Source organism: Emys orbicularis, chromosome 8, assembly GCF_028017835.1.
Source record: "Emys orbicularis isolate rEmyOrb1 chromosome 8, rEmyOrb1.hap1, whole genome shotgun sequence".
Lineage (NCBI taxonomy): Eukaryota > Metazoa > Chordata > Testudines > Emydidae > Emys > Emys orbicularis.
In genome coordinates, this window is record NC_088690.1 from 23,537,350 (window position 1) to 23,558,594 (window position 21,245).

Below are 21,245 nucleotides of genomic sequence, written 5' to 3' on the forward strand. Positions count from 1 at the left end.
CCTAGTATAATAGAGCCCTGATCTCAATTGAACCGGTAGTCTTACTGCAATATAAATAATTGATAATATTTATAATCTGAGCAGAGTTATCAGGGTGAAAGGTGTGCAGGGAAAGGGGTGCAAAGAAATACAAGAAACGCTTCTGCTTGTCCAGCAGAAATTCTCAGGACCTGGGGATGTGTACTGGAAATACATACATATTTACATACATATTTTTTTCCTTGTGGCTTATTCCAACTTCCTGGGCTAATAAGGGCCAGTTTACAGGAACTCAGTGGAGGTAGCATTGGTTCCCTAGTGAATAAGTATGCTTTAAACTTGGTTTACCCATTGCCTTTTCCTTTTTTTAACTTACTTCACTTTTGTAAAGTGCCATGTATTTTTTCCTCAGCCCACCTTTGAGGTAGATGACTACAACTGTCTCCATTTCACAGATGGGAAAAGCAAGGCCTCGCACAGTCAAAGGACTTGCACAAGACCACAAAGTAATAGGAGTTCCCAACACCTAATCCTATGCCCAGACCACTAGATCAGGATGCTGTTCCAAGTATATTTACTAATGTTTTCGGGTATAAAGGATCCACTGATGAACTCTTCATTTAGGCAGGACTAATTAACACTTCACATTCCATGCAGCAGAAGTTTTCCATTAAATAAGGACTGTTCCTGAAGAAATGCAGGATTTGACCTAAATGAGCATATGCTGGATTTGTTAGACAGATATAGAATTTATAGACCCCTATAGGGCTGCCTGGCTTCCATCCATCCTGAAATGTTACTGTGCAGGATGGTACAGACTCTAATAAAGCCAAGATGAGTGTTTAATGATTTTATTCATGTCAGCTTTCTTTATTTAATTAGTTTTGCTGTGTAGTGCAATAATGGGGCTCATAATGAACATCATCCTAATGATTTCCCTGAATGCTTTGAGAGCATGGTATAATGAAGAGATTTGGCCATACTGTATATATTATATTATGAAATTTGAGAGGGGAGTATTATTTCAGTAACCTTTTAGGCAGGAAATTGAAATCTGAGAAATTGGGCACTTAAAGAAGAACATCAGGAGTGGCAGATGAAAAAACAAATGAAAGCCTGAAAGACATAAGTGCCAGAAAGATAGGGGAGATTGAGAATAGCAATACAGAGAAGGGTAAAAATGATTTGGATCTCAATAGAAACTACTATTGCCTTGGAAAGAGAATTTATCTGTAATACAAGAGCTCAGTGGTTCCATCCTCTTCTTGTTCCTAAATCTCTAATGCACACACTTCGCTTTCTCTCTCCTTTCTACTGGCAGCTCAATAGATGGCATGTGGAAGATTAATCCCTTTGCAAATGCCAGTGTTACACTGTGGTAACAAAAATAGCAGTACTTTTAATCCACTGTCACAGAGGAGCCATTGTAAACACCTGCTTCATTTTATGGGCTATTGAGTCCCTTGTCTTTTATTTTCATAATAATGTGCCTTATTTTAAAGTTCTTGTCATTATCAGTGATACATCTGGGTGTCACTGGAACAATATTGAAATGGATAATAGTGACTTACAGCCCTTCCACATAGATATTCTTAGAATGGGAAGAAATAAATCTGAAATAAGGATAATTTCAAAGGGCCTAATCCTGTAAAGACTCCATGAAAAGAACTTGTATCAACTGAAATGGGAAGTGAATTTGGCATGCAGCGCTCTTGCAAGGTTGAGTTTGACGGTTGTACATTTTCAAATATAAATTTTTTTGACAAAACTTTAAAAATTAATCCAAGAGCTGTACAGCTGAATGTACTGTAGATATTATGTCTGAGGATTATGTTCACTGAAAAATATTGCTCTTGCCTTTTTAATGCTACCTGTATGGATGTTAATTAGAATTGGTCTAAGAGTTCAATCAGTGCATTTATAACTTTTTTAATTTGCAAATTGCCTGTGAACCAACTGTGATTTTTCTTTTTTACCATTTTGGTCATTGTTTTCCGTTATTGAACAAACTCTTAATGCAAACACAATTCATCTTATAGGATGGGTGGAGAAGCAGCACTCCCAATCACACTGGATAGGGGAGCAGGACCATTGGGACTTCCCCCAAAGGGGATGACAAGTATTGTGGCTCCAGGGCTACTCAGAGGAGAGGGTCGCCCAGGCCTTAGGTGAACCGGTATATGGTCAGATAAGAATCCAAGTTTAAGGGCCTGAGCCTGTCGGGTTCCCCCATTACTGGTTTTAGTTTTGCTATTTTGCCGGCAGTGGCTTCTTTCATAGATCTCAAGGAACTCTACAAAGACCAGTGAGCATTAATATTCTGATTTTACTAGGGTAGAAATTGAGGTGCCCTTGATCAAGGTCACAAGGCAAATGAATGACAGAGCCAGGAATAAAACGTGTCTTCTGACTCTCCATATAATACCCTACCATGCTGCTTTCCTGGATTTCTTTCACTGATCCCAAACAGAACACTTGGATGTTTGCAGCCTGACTCTGCTGTCTATGTCAGTGAGCTGGAAACTTCTGGTAGTTTACAGTTTGGGGCCCCTTTTATCAGACAGTTCCTCTGATAGAGATAGTTTATGCAGTAAGTAAGGCCAGATCCTGCCTCCACTGATGTACATAACAAAACTCCCAACAATACAGACCCCCAATACATAGATTATTCAGCAAACTATCTTCAGAAGTTACATTAATACAGACATTGATCTGTTTAATCTCTTTTTCTCCATTAAGGCTTCTAAGGAAGTGGGGGGGTGGGGCAGAAGTGAATATGTTTATGGGTAATCCTTTGTTTATGTTGTGTTTCTAAATTATGGTCTAAGTATTCACAGAACCTACATTTGGATGGGTGCCCATAACTGCATTTTAGGAATCTGAAGAAAAATAAATAAATATGAAGTTAATACAAGCTGGGAAATATAGACACCCATTATGGCGTTAGGTTTGTAGCTTTGATAGTTGCTTGGAGGCGGAGTATCAGTTATGAGACCTGTGTCTTCTCAAATATTTGGGTGCATATCACAGGGTGTATTGTCAAGGCAACTCAAACTATTTAAAAATACATCCTTGGGTTTGTGTGCAAATAAACTGGTGCGGTCATGCTGTGATAGAAACTACAACAGGAGTGCTGGTTTGTTTACAATAGGATGTAGCGCATTAAAAGTTTTAGGTGCGTATGTGTGTGTATGCATGCATGCACATATTATCTTGACTGGAATCCTTAAGATAAGAAATTTTATACAGAACAACTGTCAAGGTCAATTGCTGTGCTTTCTAACCTTGATACTATCACTTTAAATATTTATTTTAAACTACCAGTATAAAAAATAAATAGAAGATTCACAAGTGCAGAAATCAGAATGAATAAAGTATTGGAGTGAGAAAAAGAATGTGAGAGACTTTGGGGGGTGGGGTGTTGGGAGGGGTTGGGAGAGAAAGACAAACAGACAAGGGAGCAGATCATTGATAAATAGAATCCAAAGCACTAAACTGCTTATTTTAATTTTTTTAGAGCCTCAAAGATAACCAAACTACTCTCCTTTCTTCCTTCCTTCCTTCCTCCTTAAAGACACTGACCGATGTCAAGTTGCAGTCCCTGATGGTGGAAAGTCCACCTACAACAGGGATGTAAGCCACATATGTGGACTGCATCTCCCACTCCTCTTGGGGTAACAGAGCTGGCCAGTACAGCATTCTCCAGGGCAACCTCTTCCATTAGCACTCCAATAGAACCCCAAGCTGGACTGCCCTAGCAGAAATGATGGCAGTACAGCTGCTTTTCTTGTCCCCAGGGTTGAACTCATGTTGGGTGAATCAGGAAACAAGGACACAAAATGCATACATACACCATAACCTTGAGCTAACGGGTGAATCAATTTTTCCGTTCAATTCTATGATACTTCATTGGCATAACAAGCTGGACAAGCGTTGCCAAAGAGTACGAAAGAGGTGTACTCAGAGGTAAACACAACCTACCCACAATAGGATTACACGCTGTTAATGGGGTCAATTCCATGTCTATTCCTCACCACTGATCTGGTGGCAGTTTGCTCACCCTCCCCTATGTATGGGTAGTCAACAGAAGGAAGCAAATATTTCTGCTGAAACATTTGCAATTTATTCTTGACACTATATTTTAAACAGACTGATTAGTTACCTTTATTATTTTACACTTCATAGCACACACTGTTTTGCTCTGTGTCATTGTTGCATGACATTCCATTTGGCGCACAGTTTATTTTTAGCCAGAGACTATCAAAGTATTTTTCAGTAGGACTGTCACTGCACTTGAACAAGGAATCATTACTGCAAGAACTTTACTGAAACAAAGAAGAAATATTGAACAAATGGGGAATTATAAATCTAGACCAACCCAAACTTGCACTGGTAATTAATGTTGCTTCTTCAAATGCAATATGATATAAATCCATCAACCAGCAGCAAATGTAGCTTTAGCAAATTTACTCATTTGCTAATTTACTCTTGAGTTCAAGGATAAGGTATTGTATTGCTCCTAATCTATATGAAGATTGGCTTGGCTCAAATCACATACAGTATCTATGACAGAAAAAGAGGAAGAAAAGCCAGCAAATTTATTCAAACCATTAGATCATATTAAATTAGATTATTTTGTTGATTTAATTAATATTTAATTAGAACAATACAAAATTTAGAACTATTTTTATTCTGTACTTCTATACTGTTAAAACTTAGATATTTAGAACTAACAAATACAACCTTATGAACTTAACTTTTCACTATTAAAATGAAAAGAGTTTTCCAGAAAGATTGATATATCTAATATGTATAGGTATGTGTGTGTATATATATTGTTTTACACAAGGAAAAAACTCCTAACTCTTTTTGCATAATACATATAATATCATTTAAACTGCAAATATCCATAATTTAAACTGAAAGTGTTAGTAGCAAAATAATGTATAATTTGGTAAATTTGATAGTGGAGTTGTTTTGATTACTGGGAGATTGTGATCTGTGTGCTAGTTTTTTATAGGGCATGAAGTATATTGTGAATCATATTTGCTTTTTCTTGTAAGATGAATGGAAGAAGAAAGTTAGTGAATCATATGCTATAATCTTAGAAAGATTAGAAGATGACCTGCAGATCAAAGAAAAGGAGTTCACAGAACTGAAACATGTCTTTAGGTAAATTATTCTGGAAACTTGTTTATTATATTTAGAAACAATAATTATCTTTTAAATTTTGGTGTAGTTGCAAATGTTTTCATATATGTGTCAATGAGTGTTGCACATATGAATAGTCTATATCTGCGTTCTATTTATATCTGCTATCTGTTTTCAGGAGTAAGTCCTTATAATTCTGGGCCAGTGTCCCACATCCTACTACCAAGATTAATGGCTGCTTATTACTAGAGCTGGGTGAATACGGCCAAAATTTTACTGCAAATGTATGTTTGAATTTTTTAATGAATTTGCTTTAGCAGTGTACATACCTCCTTTTGTTTATTCTCCAAAAATACTTTGGCAAACAAGTCTACTGGCAAGCATATTTGCAGATTTTTACACAAAGATGCAGGCAGAATAGTTGCTGAAAGTAATTTCAAATTCCTAATTGTAGTCACTTTGTCAGGACACCTGGTTCTAAAACTCCTACTCATCCAATAAGATAACATAATGTTATGGGTCAGGCATGACCACTGCCTAACATTCAGAATAAATGTAAAGAAACCATTGTAATCAGGGCTGAAACAATAGAATCATAGAATCGTAGGATGGGAAGAGACCTTGAGAGGTCTTCTAGTCCAGTCCCCTGCACTCAAGGCAGGACTAAGTATTATCTAGACCATCCCTGACATGTTTGTCTAGTCTGCTCTTAAAAATCTCCAATGACGGAGATTCCACAACATCCTTAGGCAATTTATTCTAGTGCTTAACTAACCTGATGGGAAGTTTTTCCTAATGTCCAACCTAAACCACCCTTGTTGCAATTCAAGCCCATTGCTTCTTGTCCTCTCCTCAGAAGTTAATGAGAACAATTTTTCTCCTGCTTCCTTGTAACAACCTTTTATGTACTTGAAATAAGTCGCCCACAAAATACAGACACATGGAAAAGTGGAGTAAAAGCTGAATCATGTGGGGGTTTTCAAACGCAGGGGCTGGTGCTTTGATTGATAGAACTGTTTTGGGCAGGGGAGGAGGGTAATTGAGCACAAGCTCAAGTGCCACAGGACAAGCTGAAGCAGCTAGAGAAAGCCAAGAATATGGTAACAGAAGGCTGGTAACATAGTCCAGAGAAAAAGCTTTTTGGGAAGAGAGACCGGATGGCGAAGGCAGGCTTGGATCAGCGAACAAAGGAACTGTCTCCTGCTATTTGTTTCCTTCTGTGTTCAGGGAAACAGGACTTTGAAAAGAAAACTTACATAAAAGAAATACCTATTGCCAATTTCTCCTAACTGGAACAAGACCCTGAATTTTCCGCTAGCCATAGGTTAAAAGGGATAATAATACCATGTGAGCTATGTGTCCATTCAAGGCAGCTCGAATAATGAATGCACTCAACAAATGGCTTGTGAATGAGTTAATTTGCAGAAGCTATCCAGTAAATAATTTCAAACATCAAATGCACTTGAGAAAATAATGTGTTCTGTTGCCAGACAATTAACAAATAAAAAACAATATTGGTCAGCTAACTTATTCATTATGATTATTCACTCAGCTATGTTAATTACCATTGTTTGACCCCCCCCATCCCCAATTTAAAATGCAGATTGTTGATTATATTGGGCTGGATCCTGCAAAGTGCTGAGCATTCTGGCTCTGAGCCAACAAAGCACTTAAGCACATGCTTAATTTTAAGCATGTGAGTAACCCCATTGACTTAACTTTAAAGTGTGTACTTAAATGTTTTGCTAGAATGCTCAACACTTTGAAGCATTGAGTCCACTGAGCTGCAGTAGAAAGTGTATTTTTGACTCTGAATTAGGTAAAAGAGAAGAAAATAATTCATTATGTGGCTAGCTGGCCACTGGAAGCTGACCACTTTGTCCTGAAACCAAATGTAGGACCACTAAATGTGTCAATGAACCTTCTCTTCTTAAGTGGGGAATGCTATTACTTCCCACTGAAGTCAATGAGAATTACTGATACTTAGCACATTGCAAGGTTGGGCCCTCTGTTACTGACATCTGAAAAGTGGACTTCTGACTTTTAATCAGGGTTGAAATATCTATCGACAGGTTCAGCTCTCCCATCCACCCTGGGTCACTGGAATTGGTCAGTCTTCCTATGTGAATCTAAAATCAGAATCTGGTCTGAAGACTATAGTTTTTGTCCAAGATTAATAGTAAGGGCATAATTATTCTGTGTGGATCTGTCACCTCTGAGGAGACATGAAATGAGGCTGGTAGGATACTCCCACACAAGAGAAAATCTTTTGTTCAGTGAGGACGAAAAATAATTTTGAGAAACTGGTTAGAGGCCAGGGAGAAGTTGGTTATCAGACTGCTGGAGAAGAAATATGGGGTGGCAAGTCTTGTGCACTCTGCTAGTACATTTTTCCTCATAACATACCAGTTGCAGAAGATTTTTGAAAAGGTGTTCTCTTTCCTGTGCTCAGACTTGGTGGCTAAAAGGAAGGTACGGCTAAATGCAGTTTCCCAAAAACAATATCAAAATTATGGTGGCACATAATTGCATCTGTGTAGATTTTTAAGGTTGTGTGTGGAATTTCACTTTATGTGACATGCTTTGCAAAGAAACAGCCTCCAAAAGCCAGAAACATGTAGCTTTATTATATAAAATGAGAGTTCACAATTCACACTGTTCATCTGTTCACACTGATGTTCTTGATATTATCACATGTGCCCTCTGCTGTCAGTCTACCATTGCACAACTCGTTAAAGGGTATGCTTTGGATTGTCACATGCCAAAATTGGTGCTGGTCATGTTTATTATTTGTATTATGTCAGTATCTAGAGGCCACAACAAAGTTCAGCTAGACATTGTGTTAGGCTCTGTACAAGCACAAGGGGGAGAAAGTACCTGCCATGAAGAATGTACTGTCTAAATAATTGAGGCAGACAAAGGGTAGAAGAAAATAAGTGTTATCTCCATTTTGCAGCTGTAGTATTGGGGCACAGGATGATATAATGACTTGCCCAAGGTCACACCAGCAATCTGTTGCAAAGTTGGCAAGTGAACCCAGATCAGCTGAATGTCAGTGCAGTGCTTTAACCTCAATCCCATCCTTTTCCGAAGGGTAGCCGATCACAATAACTTCCTGAAAGAGGGACTTATTTGTTCAGAAGGGGATTTGAAACACACTCTGTGGAACTCAAATTTAGGCTTTGTAACCACAAACTTTATCAAAATCTAAGACCAATGGAAATGGTTTTATGAATTTTTTTTTAAAATTACTGTGGAAGCCTTTTCAACACATAAACATTCCCTTACAATGTTTGCAACTAAATCATTGCTGACAGAGTATGAGAACCACAAAGTGTAACTGAGTACAAATTGACTATAAACCAGAGAAACTGAAAATCTATTTTCCTCTTCCATGTTGAGAGAAAAGGAAAATGTAAACAGATGGCCTAAGTGGTGAAAAATTAGATTTTTAGTAATATATGAAGTCTTTTTAATAGGGAAGGGAATTTGATCTTTAAAAATATGTGAGTTTTGAACTTGACAGCATCCCCCTTCAATGCTACCATTTGTTTTATGTCACTGAGCTCTAGAAGGGAGGGCAGGAGACATGATTTTCCAATAGAATCATATTTGGGTATTTTGAAACTCTTAAAATTCATCCATCAAGTGAATCAATCCATCTCTCAAATCATGCACCAAAATATATTAAAACAAAAATTCCAAGCATAGGGTTGGGGGTGGGGGGAGACATGTTAACAAAAAGGAGTTTTCCCCCCAACCCCTGGAGTTTCTTTCCCACAATCACCCCTAGGAAAATCTGAAAGAATAGATGGGCCTTACATCAGTATCATTAATCATGTTATGCCTGAGAGGACACGTATGGAGCTATAATATATTTGAAGAATGAGATTTTCTTTATAGTGAGCAAAACATTTTGTTTTCCTTAGTAAAAAGTAAGTGGTAAATGAAGAACAGTCACTGAAGAAAAAAATGTGACTGTAATGTGTGGAAGAATTATTCCATATCAGAACAGTTTACATTAAGAAAATAGAAATAAGGCCAGCAAGCTCCCTGAATGCTTAATACCTGCCATCTAAGTGACAGATGTGGAAAGTTAGTCAAACTAACATATGCACAAACTAACACAAAGCTTGTCAAACTAACACATGCAACTTTTCAGAAAGGAGTCTAGCTCTTGGTTTCATTAATGGGCTTTACATATTCATATGTATCAGTTCCACATTCCTTTTTTTTACTAGAATATCATTCCTAATGGAATGGGCCTAAAGACCTGGGTTTGTAGAGCCTATTTTAAGTTGGTCGCTGGACCGTGTCCAGAATTTCTATTGGGATGATTTTGTGATGGGAAATGCAATTTCCACAAAATTGAAATTTTCTGTGGAAAAATCTTGCTTATGATGAAATTAAATGAAATTTTGGGTTGTTTTTACTGATCGGGATATTTTGTTTTGTTGAACTGACCCGAAATGTTTCATTTCAAATCAGTTCAATAAAACACCAACTTGTATTTATTTCCCTATCAACGAATACATTGGAGTTTGGGGCCCCATTCTCTCCTATGGGCTGAGCTCCTTGGAGGACTCTATCTCCCATAATACAATGTGGATTTCCCTTTGGCCAAGCAAGATGCATCACAGGAGTAACATGAATCAAGATTTGTCATGGGTGGTATAATCCAGCTAGGGAGCCTGGCCCATAAGGGACAAATGGGAGACATGAGGTTTCTGAACCACAACTCCCATGAGGCAATGCACCACAATGGGAAAATGCAGTTTAATGCTGAACTGACTTGACACAAAGCATTTCAAATCACTTCAACAAACCAAACAAGAAACATTTTGATTTGGGGGGTATGGTGAAATATTTTGTTTTGATCAAAATGTTTTGTTTTTGTTGAAAATGTTCAAACAAAATGTTTCAAATGTGGAAATGTTGGAATTTCCCAAATTTTCCAAATTTCACTCAGCTCTGCTGATGCCAAGCCTACTATCCCCCTTCCCCAACTCTGCCCCCACCAAAAAAAACTTTGTAAAGATGGAATAATTCATTGCAAAAAGCCACCAGCCATGAAGGTGCACGTTAACACTTAGCACGTTTCTGGTTTAAAGGCTTTTGTCTATACTTAAAATGAATAACATATTAAAACAGGCCCTGGTTCTGATCTCATTTTAACAGTGGTTTTACATTTGTAGGAGGAATTGTATAACATTTAATAGACATCTATGGGACTTATGCACATGTTTAAAGTTAAACATGCTCCAGTGCTTTGCTGAATCAGGATGGATTTAAGCACATCCAAATTAAGCTTGTATTTTGTGTTCTGCTGAAACAAGTCCATAGTGACTGATCCTAATCCCACTGAAGTCACTGGCAAAAAAATCCTGTTTATATCAATGGGACCTGAATTGTCCACACAGTAGTTTTCAAAGAGATTTAACTACTTAGAATATTTGAAGGAGTAGTAATGAGATGATTTGTCCTATGAGGAGACTGGAAAGTTTGGCTTTTGTCTAACATTTCTCTATCAGGGTTATTATTTAATTACCTGTAACTCAAAATCAGATTGATCAATTTCCTTCATACTTCGCAGAAACATTCTCCCTTGCTTCAAGAATAAATGTAGCACTTTCCAGGCCTTCCACAATTATCCAAGCCAAGTTACAGTCGCTGTTTATCGAGGGCTTTATAAAGGGAGATGGGTGTAACTGTAACTATGCAGAGGTTACTGCCTTTCCATAATATGTCATTAATCATGAGGGGCAGGAATGCCCAATGTAATTGTCTATTATATTATAAAATATATTGTACATGTTTATTTGCAAAACATGAGGCAGCTTTAATTTACTCATTAATTTTATTGTCAATTTTTCTAGTTTTATTTTTATTAATGAATTCCCTTTTGGGGCTTTGACATGTGCTGTTCTGGAAAAGAGGTCACTTGAGTTGTACACGTGGAGAACAGAGCTTAATGAATCATAAAAATACATAAACTAACATTTTTTAAAAGTATGTTCTGTATTTTTTGCAGAAAAAAGATGCAAGCATCCAGTTTGAATGATGGATTCTTTTTTTAATGAGTCAGAATGGCTATTCATCCTTTTTGAGAGATATATTATTAGAAATCTATTCATAATAATTACTTCATTTTAATTAGTCACCTCACCAAGTTGCAAGCACTGTAAAATCATTAGGCTGTATTAAAACATAGCATGACATTCCAAAAATGTAGAGGAAAATTAAAAACTAAACTGAACTTCGAATGTCACAATAGATAAGTGGTGGTCAGTTGCCTGAGAGCTTTATGTGCGATTACTCTAGAGAGGGCAAAAAGAAAGGAAATTGCATTTCTTTCTTAGGATGGATGTGGCTTATAGCTATATTTTAATTGCACACATCAAAACCAGAAACATTTTAATAGAAGTTAATGGAAAGTCTGAATGAGGGTCTAGAAATTGTTCTAAAATTGATTTTAAAATATCACATTCCAATGCAATAAACCAAGCGGAAAAACAGGGCTATTTAATCACACTATTTGCTGCTGAACATTGTGGGGTCCATATCCTTGTTGATGCACAAGAGTGAATAACTCTGATTGACATTAATGGTAGTTTGGGGGAAGGAATTTATGTGACAACTTTGTTTTCACAGTACTTCTGCCCTGCCTGGACTCAGGCCATATCCTGGGTCCTCTCACTCCTGCTTTTTCTTACCCTCTCAAGTCCTAGACACCCACAATATAGAGTCCTACATCTACATATTTCCTTGAGCAATGAATCCAGGACTAAAAGCAGGGATGTTTTTATTTTTTTTGACATTGGAAAGGCAAAACATGACTACTGAGGTTAATGTTCAAGTTGCATGGGTAATCTTCAAGAGTCAGGAAATGCCAGAGTTCAGATTGCACATACCTCCTGAATACTGACCTCTTCTGCATATGCATTACAATGCAGGCTTAATGAAATGGACATATATTACACACACCCTCTTCTTCCACACCCTCAGATACCCATGTATATCATCCTGTATGAATAAGCAATGTTTATATAAAATGTACCCAGCAGCCCACCCTCACACAACTTCCTACATGTTAATGTATAACATAAAGTAATAGTGAAAATTAGCTGACATATATACAGTAGGCCACCTGAGTTTGAAGCTGAATTAGCTTCATGGTTAACCGCCTCACATTCCCAATTGCCCCTAAGGAAGACCATTGATTGAAAAGAATATATTCAGTACATGGGTGCTAGCAATGTTATTAAAATACTTACCTAAGAGAACTTAGCATGTAACTTGCTATGTATTAACATAAAAACTGAGGTCATCTAGTGCTCGAGCTAGGGTGACCAGATGTCCCGATTTTATAGGGACAGTCCCGATATTTAGGGCTTTTTCTTATATAGGCTCCTATTACCCCCCACCCTCTGTCCCGATTTTTCACACTTGCTATGTGGTCACCCTAGCTTGAGCTAATGACTCCTTGGGTTAATTTTGAGGGGCTGAAGCAGTGTGGTTTGAGTGACTGGTTCTTGACTGTGGAATGCACTTCCCACACTGAAAGAGTTGTCCTGGGGAGTACTAGCTACACCTGTTTTAATGATACAACAAAAGCCACTTTGTGGTGCACTTTCTGTCCTTTTCCAGAATCATTATAGGTGATATGCCTCACAAACCATATGATGCCTTCAGGTACTACAATGTGGGCAATGCAATTCCACTCCTTCCTTCTCTCCTGCACACCACTGCCTGCTATGGGTGTTACTTTTGCCAAGAGTATTCACGTTTATCATTAGTATGTGTTATATTTTAAATTCCTTTCAGTCAGTAAAAAGGAAAATGTGCAATGCATTTTGTTCTTCCTGCCAAGAAATGTGTTTCAACAACTACTGGACATACTATAAAACAGGTGTAAGATTTGTAGTATGTTTCAGTGCAGTTAGGAGCTAGCGTAAAGCTTATTAGCAGATTTAACCTTGTAACATGAGCTTTGCAGGAAGGACATTTGGCAGATATGGTAGAAACAAGTCAAACACCTAACTGCGTGGCACAAAATTGTATTATCCTTTGTATTCTATTTCTTTTGTCTTATGAACTGTAATTTGGCACCCTCAGAAGCCATTGTTGTCATATATACTTACTCCTTTAATAAGATCGATTGCCATTGCATTTTAAAATTCAGTGCTCTTCATTCAAAACTAGAAGGAGCTTGTCTGAGTTTTGATGAATATTATACATTTTTGTAAATTTTCAGTGGGAAACCTGTTAGAGTTGGAAAAGTTTGCTCATATGTTCTACAAGTTTCCACCACTCTTATGTGGAAGGCATTGTACCCCCTAGTAGACAGGAAATTGGTTCTTTTTACTAGGCTCTTAACAGGTATTCATTTGAAAGGGCTTCACTGCCCATCTATATATGTGTCATATGGGGAACAGAAACTATTTTCTGCAAAGTCTATACTTGAGTATTCTTTGAAATTAGCTTCATTGTCGCTTTCATTCCCCCAGATATCATGTTGTTGGACACTTTAGAAATGAATACATAGATTTTTCTAATTCTTTTCTATCACTTTTATCACCTTGAATCATAGAATCATAGACTTTAAGGTCAGAAGGGACCATTATGATCATCTAGTCTGACCTCCTGCACAACACAGGCCACAGAATCTCACCTACCCACTCCTGTAGCAAACCTATGTCTGAGCCATTGAAGTCCTCAAATCATGGTTTAAAGACTTCAAGGTGCAGAGAATCTTCCAGCAAGTGACCCGTGCCCCACGCTGCAGAGGAAGGCGAAAACCCCCCAGGGCCTCTGCCAATCTGCCCTGGAGGAAAATTCCTTCCCAACCCCAAATATGGCGATCAGCTAAACCCTGAGCATGTGGGCAGGACTCACCAGCCAGACGCCCAGGAAAGAATTCTCTGTAGTAACTCAGATCCCATCCCATCTAACATCCCATCAGAGGCCATTGGGCATATTTACCTGCTAATAATCAAAGATCAATTAATTGCCAAAATTAGGCTATCCCATCATACCATCCCCTCCATAAACTTATCAAGCTTAGTCTTGAAGCCAGATATGTCTTTTGCCCCCACTGCTCCCCTTGGAAGGCTATTCCAGAACTTCACTCCTCTGATGGTTAGAAACCTTCGTCTAATTTCAAGTCTAAACTTCCTGATGGCCAGTTTATATCCATTTGTTCTTGTGTCCACCTTGGTATTGAGCTTAAATAATTCCTCTCCCTCCCTGGTATTTATCCCTCTGATATATTTATAGAAAGCAATCATATCTCCCCCCAGCCTTCTTTTGGTTAGGCTAAACAAGCCAGGCCCTTTGAGTCTCCTTTCATAAGACAGGTTTTCCATTCCTCGGATCATCCTAGTAGCCCTTCTCTATAACTGTTCCAGTTTGAATTCATCCTTTTTAAACATGGGAGACTAGAACTGCACACAGTATTCCAGATGAGGTCTCACCAGTGCCTTGTATAACGGTACTAACACCTCCTTATCTCTACTGGAAATACCTTGCCTGATGCATCCCAAGACCGCATTAGCTTTTTTCACGGCCATATCACATTGGCGGCTCATAGTCATCCTGTGATCAATCAATACTCCAAGGTCCTTCTCCTCCTCTGTTACTTCCAACTGATGCGTCCCCAGCTTATAACAATAATTCTTGTTATTAATCCCTCTGTCTTATCCATTCCATCCCTTCTTATTTCTTTACAGTCTACCTCATCATTGATTTACAATGCTACTCCACCACCTTTGCCTTTATTTCTGTCTTTCCTAAACAGCACATACCCTTCAATACCTGTACTCCAGTCATGACTACTATTCCACCATGTTTCTGTTATCTCTATAATATCTGGTTTCACCTCTTGCACCAGTAACTCTAGTTCCTCCATTTTGTTACCTAGGGTCCTCGCATTGGTGTACAAACATCTTAATTTTTGCTGTTTGGCTTCGCTCACATTCTTTACCCAATTAGGCCCAGACATTCTGCCCCCAGTATCACCTATTAGAATGGTATCTACACTACCCTTCCTCCTTATGTCCATTCTCATACCCACGGCTGTATCCTTTCTTACTTTGTTTTCTTCCCTCTCAATGTTCAAGTCCAGCGTGGAGATTACCTGGACATCTCCCAACCATCTCCCCCCAATTCCTAGTTTAAAGATCTCTTAATCAGTTGTGCCAGCCTCCATCCTAGAAGTCTATTTCCCTCCCTACTCAGGTGAAGTCCATCCTGAGAGAACAGTCCTCTGTCCATGAATGCCTTTCAGTGGCCATACATCCCAAAGCCCTCCTTATAGCACCACTGCCTGAGCCATCTGTTGATCGTCATAATCTTGTCACACCTGTGTTGCCCTTCTCTAGGAACAGGCAGAATCCCACTGAAGATCACCTGAGCCTCAATTTCCTTAAGCGTCTTCCCAGCCTGGCATAGTCTCCCTTGATACGTTCCAGCGAGAATCTAGCCGTATCATTCGTTCCCACATGAAGGACAATCAGTGGATTCTTTCCCGCTCCCGTTAGGATCCTCTTCAGCCTCAGGTCCACATCCCGTATCTTAGCACCTGGCAGACAGCACACCCTTCTGTTCTCTGGATCAGCTCTGGTTACAGGCCTGTCTAGTCTTCTCAGTAAGGAGTCCCCAATCACATAGACCTGCCTTTTCCTGGTGATGGTGCAATTCTCCGGTCTATCCCCTGTTCCCTCTGGCTGCAAGTCACCCTTGCAATCCTCCGCAACCCATCCCGTATCCTCCTGGGGCTCATATTTGGTGTTATCTCCATTGACTCTTCCCCTTTTCCTATAGGACTAGCTGCTCTTCTCTTCTTCCTTGCCCTCTCACCTTCAGCGACCACCTGCTGTGCCCCTTCTTCATTTTCCAACTCCGCATACCTGTTCCTGAGCTCTATTTCTCCTTCACTAGTCTGTCTTTTCCTCTGCCTGGTTCTCTTAGTCACATGCTTCCACTGTCCACTTTCCTCACCCAGCAGTCTCCCCTCAGAGTTCTTTGGTCCTGCTTCCATCTGCAAGTCTGAGCTTTTCCCTTCAGACTCCTCATGTCTTTGCTCCATCATCTGCTCGAACCCTCTTCTAAACTCAACCAGAGTTTCCACCTGCATCTCCAATCCTCGGATCTTTTCCTCCATCAGCTCTATCAGGTGGCACTTAATGCAGACGAAACTCTTTTCAGGTATCCCCTCCAGGATCATGTACATGCCGCAGCTTCCACATCCAGTCATCTTCATTGTCTCTTCCACTGCTTGGGTCACTACCACTGCTGCCTCTGTATCTGCTTCCCACCTATATCCGGTAAATCTGGGAAACAAAACAAACCACAACACCACCACCCACAGCAAAAAAAAACAAACCCCAACAAGCACCAAAACACTGCTAGAACACCACACACTCCCTTCACTAGCCTGTCTGTTCCTCTGCCTGCCTCTTGGTCTTCCCCACAAACTCCCCTTGCAAACTCCCACTCAAACTCCCCTGTTTACAGCTCTGTTTGCTGGCTCCTGTGCTGCTGTCGCTATAGCTGAAAGATGGGGTGGAGGGGGAAGAAGGAACCTTTCTACTTATAGCAGTTTATTTTTCTTCTTAAAAGAAGCTTTCTTCTCCCTTTATTCTTATAATGTAGCTGTTTGTATATGTATGTATAGAAATAATGTCAAAATAGAAATATAGCTCAGGAAAAAGTAAGGGTTGGATTCTGATTTCACTTGCAACAGTAGAAATGTAGATTAATCCACTGACATCAGTGAAGTACCTCTGGATTTACAGTGTTGTGAATGAGTGAAACTATAGTGAGATTTCTCTCTGCAAATTTTTCAAATAAAAGAAAATATGCTAAAAGTTGAAAACTGTGATCATCTGTAAAATCTCTGTTTTCAGCTCTGATGAAGCCTTCAGCAAAGTCAATTTAAATTACCGCACAGAAAATGGGCTCTCTCTTCTTCATTTATGTTGTATTTGCAGTGGTAAGTATTTGAACTTTCATACTCTTTAAGCATGTTATTTACATGGTTAGTGATTTGGTCTGTTTAATAACCCACAGGAACATTATATTTTTAAACTATTTGCCTTCTTTGCATTGTTCTTCTTGATGCTCAGGTAAGCATTAGTTACAACACTCTAAACTGTAGTGACAAGGTGGAGTGGCTCCAAGTAAACTTTGAGCTCCTTTCTAAATCATTCTTCAATGTAGCAAAAATTCCAATCAACTCTGATGCATATTTAAGTACAGATGTGCAACTAACTTGAAATTAGTTGTTATGTTTATTTTGTAATCAAGGGATAGTATTATTCTATATGAAATATACACATTATAGACTGGTATGAAGGTTGAATTTTTGATACTCTTTTCCCACAGAGATAACATTTCATTTTCGTAATATTGTGAAAATGTTTTACAACGTGGCGAATTAAAATAATAATGATGATAAAATAAAAATCAGATCTTCTAGCCCAGAATGTTCTCTGATGGGATTCTTGCAGATAGCAAACCAGGAGAACAAGAAAAGTCATGTGAGAGATCATCTAGGCACTCATACTGATAGTAGAATTTTCTACTCTGATCCATACTGCAGATCTCTTGTCCACACTGTGCTCATGCATTTTGCACTTGTTCCACAATATGCAACAGAGGTCAGCATTCAGAATCAAAGAGAATTGTACCCTAAGGCTTCGGTGCCACAGGGCACTTAAACATGCATTTAAATGCTTTGCTGAATCTGGGCCCAGATGTATAATCACTGAGACCGATTATGCACCATTGAAATCAGTGGGAGCTTGCCATTAGCTTCAGTGCGTGCAAGACCTGAGAGAACACACCAGGATTGTTTTAGGCAGTTTTAGAACAGTCGGTTCCCATTAATGGCTAGATTGTGCCTGACGCTGACTGGTACCATAAGGGGGTGGTGCCCTGCCACATGTTGAGAGTTCGTTAAGAAATGGATTATTGTGTAGTCACAATGTGAGCTAAATTGTGGCAACCCTGAGGGAGAGAGCATCTTCTTCTAGCATAGCTGTGCAGGAGGCAGCCATAATGTGGACCACAGCACTTAAGAGGGGGGGATAGCTCAGTGGTTTGAGCACTGGCCTGCTAAACCCAGGGTTGTGAGTTCAATCCTTGAGGGGGGCATTTAGGGAACTGGGGTAAAAATCTGTCTGGGGATTGGTCCTGCTTTGAGCAGGGGGTTGGACTAGATGATCTCCTGAGGTCCCTTCCAACCCTGATATTCTATGACAGAGATGGCAGGAGATGAGAGTGTCTTCATGTTATGGTTCACTAGTATTCCTATAAGCTACTATCCCTCTAACAATAAACTGTAAAGGCACCGGGTGGAGCATCACTTTTGGAAGGATCAATTGACATGGTAGGTGTCCAGGAAACCCAACTTGTAAGGCAGGGAGGGAGTCTCATGCTGAAAGAGGAGTTTGTGCTCTTTAGCACCTCAAATATCTCTAAAAAGTCCTCCCTCAAAGATGTGAATGAGATTAGCAAGCGAATAGATGCCCAGTGCCACAAGTGTTCCTGTTAATAGCTAGATTGTGCCTGATGGTGACTGGTACTATAAGGGGGTGGTGCCTGCCACATGTTGAAGGTGTCATCATTTCCCTGTCCACTTTGGAGTCACTAGAAAGTCAGGGGATGCTAGGATGGAGAGCAATCCATTCCCTTCTCGTTGTACACCCATGCAAAGGCCACCGCAGTCTACCATTTAATTCTAAATCCAAGTAACACTGTCTGTTACAAGGACTATTGCTTGCATTTTGAATACTGCAAATGTGAATAAAAGTGTTGAGATCTGATCTTAGCTCAATAATAAGAAACTGACAAATCTGTAGCCACACACTAAGTGTGGACGCTCTTAGCTGATTGCCTTCATTTGCATGTTCTTTTCTGTAAATGACTTCTCTTTCCAATTTTTATTATAAAGGTAACAAATCCCATATTAGAACTCTTATGCTAAAAGGGTTGCGCCCATCCAGGTTAACAAGAAATGGATTTACAGCTCTGCATTTGGCAGCTTACAAGGTAAATTAGAAATGAGAAGTCAGCATGTTTGGTAGTCTGCTCTCTCTAAATTACTAATCCCAATGAAAATCTTTATGCTTTGCATACAATATATAAGAAAATTATGTATAAATGCTTGCACACATTAAAATACTATGGACTTATCATCTTTCATGGATACTGTTTAATTCAACCTCACAACATGTCTGTGAGTTAGAGAAGTATTGTTATAACTATGGTTACAGAAAGAAAAACATTTTCACAAAAACTTTACTGCTTCTCCGCCTTGTATTTTGTCACAATTTTGTTTCAGCTAAAGTTTCCCAGTCAGCAGTAATATTTGTTTATTTTATTTTACTTTTTATTTTATCTGTTGTTAAGAACTGACATTGTGATTGGTGATTAATGAAGCAGAAAAATAAAGACAACACCTGCCCCAAAGCACTGTTGTTATCCCCATTTTACAGACAGAGAAACTTAATGCACAGAGAGAGTAAGTGACTTGCCCAAAGTTATACAGTAAATCTATTGGCAGAGCTGGAACTGAAAGTTCCTGGCTTAACTTTCTATTCGCTCATCACAAGACTGTCTTTTCTTTCCTAATTATTGTAATGTGATCAGAGCCATCCCTTCGGTATGGCAAATCGGGGCGACTGCTCCAGGCCCCGTGCTTTGGGGGGCCCCGCAGGCCGGTGCGATTGGCCAGCACCGGGCGCAGTCGATCCCAGAAGTGACGTGTCGATCCCGGAAGTGACGGATTCGTCACTTCCACCCCGGGCTCCACACCCCCCTAGGGATAGCCCTGACTATGATAACTTGCTATTTCTTTGTTTATTTCTGTAATTCTTATACTAGTTTAATTTTATGACCACTGATAACAATTACATTGACATGTGCCAACCAAAATAATAAGGGTAATCAAATCTTATGCTTCAGAATGTAGGATGATGCTCTATAGCAGTCATAAAGAAAACTTTCACCCATGTGAAATGTTGCACAATTAGCTAAGTGCCTTATAGGAATTTTGTTGCCTTACTCTCAAGTAGAATGGTGATGATTTATTTGAGAAATTTTACCTTTCATTTCTTAATTAAAAATTATTTGCAAACAGATTCCAATTATTCTTGAAAGTATTCATTAGATGGGACTAATTTCCGACTTTCTTTAGTAAATGCTGCACTGTCTGCTCACAATTTTCAATGCATACAGTGAAGTCAATGAAATTTAGGATTATACTTAAAGTTAAGCATATGCTTAAGTGATTTCTTGAATCAGGATCTTAGTTAGTCACCCAAGTCACACAATACTTTTTCTGTGCTCTGATTGGATTCCATGAAGCTAAGCAAACCATTGCAAACTGTGAATTTTGGAATCAAATATACAATCTGAAATTTCTTTTGCAGGACATTTGAAATGTTAAGGCTGCAGGATTTACCAACAGTTAACACACCATAGCATCTATTGTATTAAAATTATTGTATATGGAATGCATAGAGATCCCAGATACGATGGTGTGGTAAGTGCTGGTAAAGGATGACTTTTTAATGGCACTCCCTGTGTCTGGGCTGTGGCCAGATTACCTTGTGAGATTTGATGGGATCGTGGCAGAACTAAGTAGGCTGGACCGAGTTATCACTTGGAAAAGGAATTCTCCAAGGAATTCCTAGCTTAGGCCATTTTATTTTCAGGGTTTTTTTCCTTACTAAATTCAGGTCAAAATATCACATCCAGTAATACAGAACCTTCTTCCATAGTCTTGGGCCTAAAAAGATTGCTTTTCTTTTTTAAATTAAAATTTGGCAAGGAGGGTGGTGTTAGGGAATACTGTAGTTCATGATCTCACATGGAAGTTGATAATTGCTCCAAGAAGCTGAACACATATATTTTCAACACTAACAAAATGGCTTGGGTCAGCAGTCACATCTCCACTGCATGTTCTGTAATGCTGATTCATTCATGGTCTACGCTCATTTTTTGTATACAATACAGGGAGAGGGAGCTGTGGTGGCGGCACAAGCTTGAGCATCTCTTGCTGTTGTGGTCTTATTATTTATGATTTTTTTACTGTAGCACTTAGGAGCCCT

At 39.0% G+C, this 21,245-nt stretch overlaps 1 protein-coding gene across 1 annotated transcript in view; it reads left to right on the forward strand.

Moving 5' to 3' along the window:
- Nucleotides 1-4,331: 4,331 nt before the first annotated feature.
- TNNI3K (TNNI3 interacting kinase) overlaps nt 4,332-21,245 on the forward strand; it is a 169,827-nt gene continuing 152,913 nt past the window's right edge. Inside the window, exons 1-4 of the mRNA XM_065408995.1 lie at nt 4,332-4,371; nt 5,043-5,151; nt 17,037-17,122; nt 19,085-19,182. Of these exons, the coding sequence (XP_065265067.1) occupies nt 4,332-4,371; nt 5,043-5,151; nt 17,037-17,122; nt 19,085-19,182 (333 nt within the window). The remainder of the gene's footprint in view (nt 4,372-5,042; nt 5,152-17,036; nt 17,123-19,084; nt 19,183-21,245) is intronic.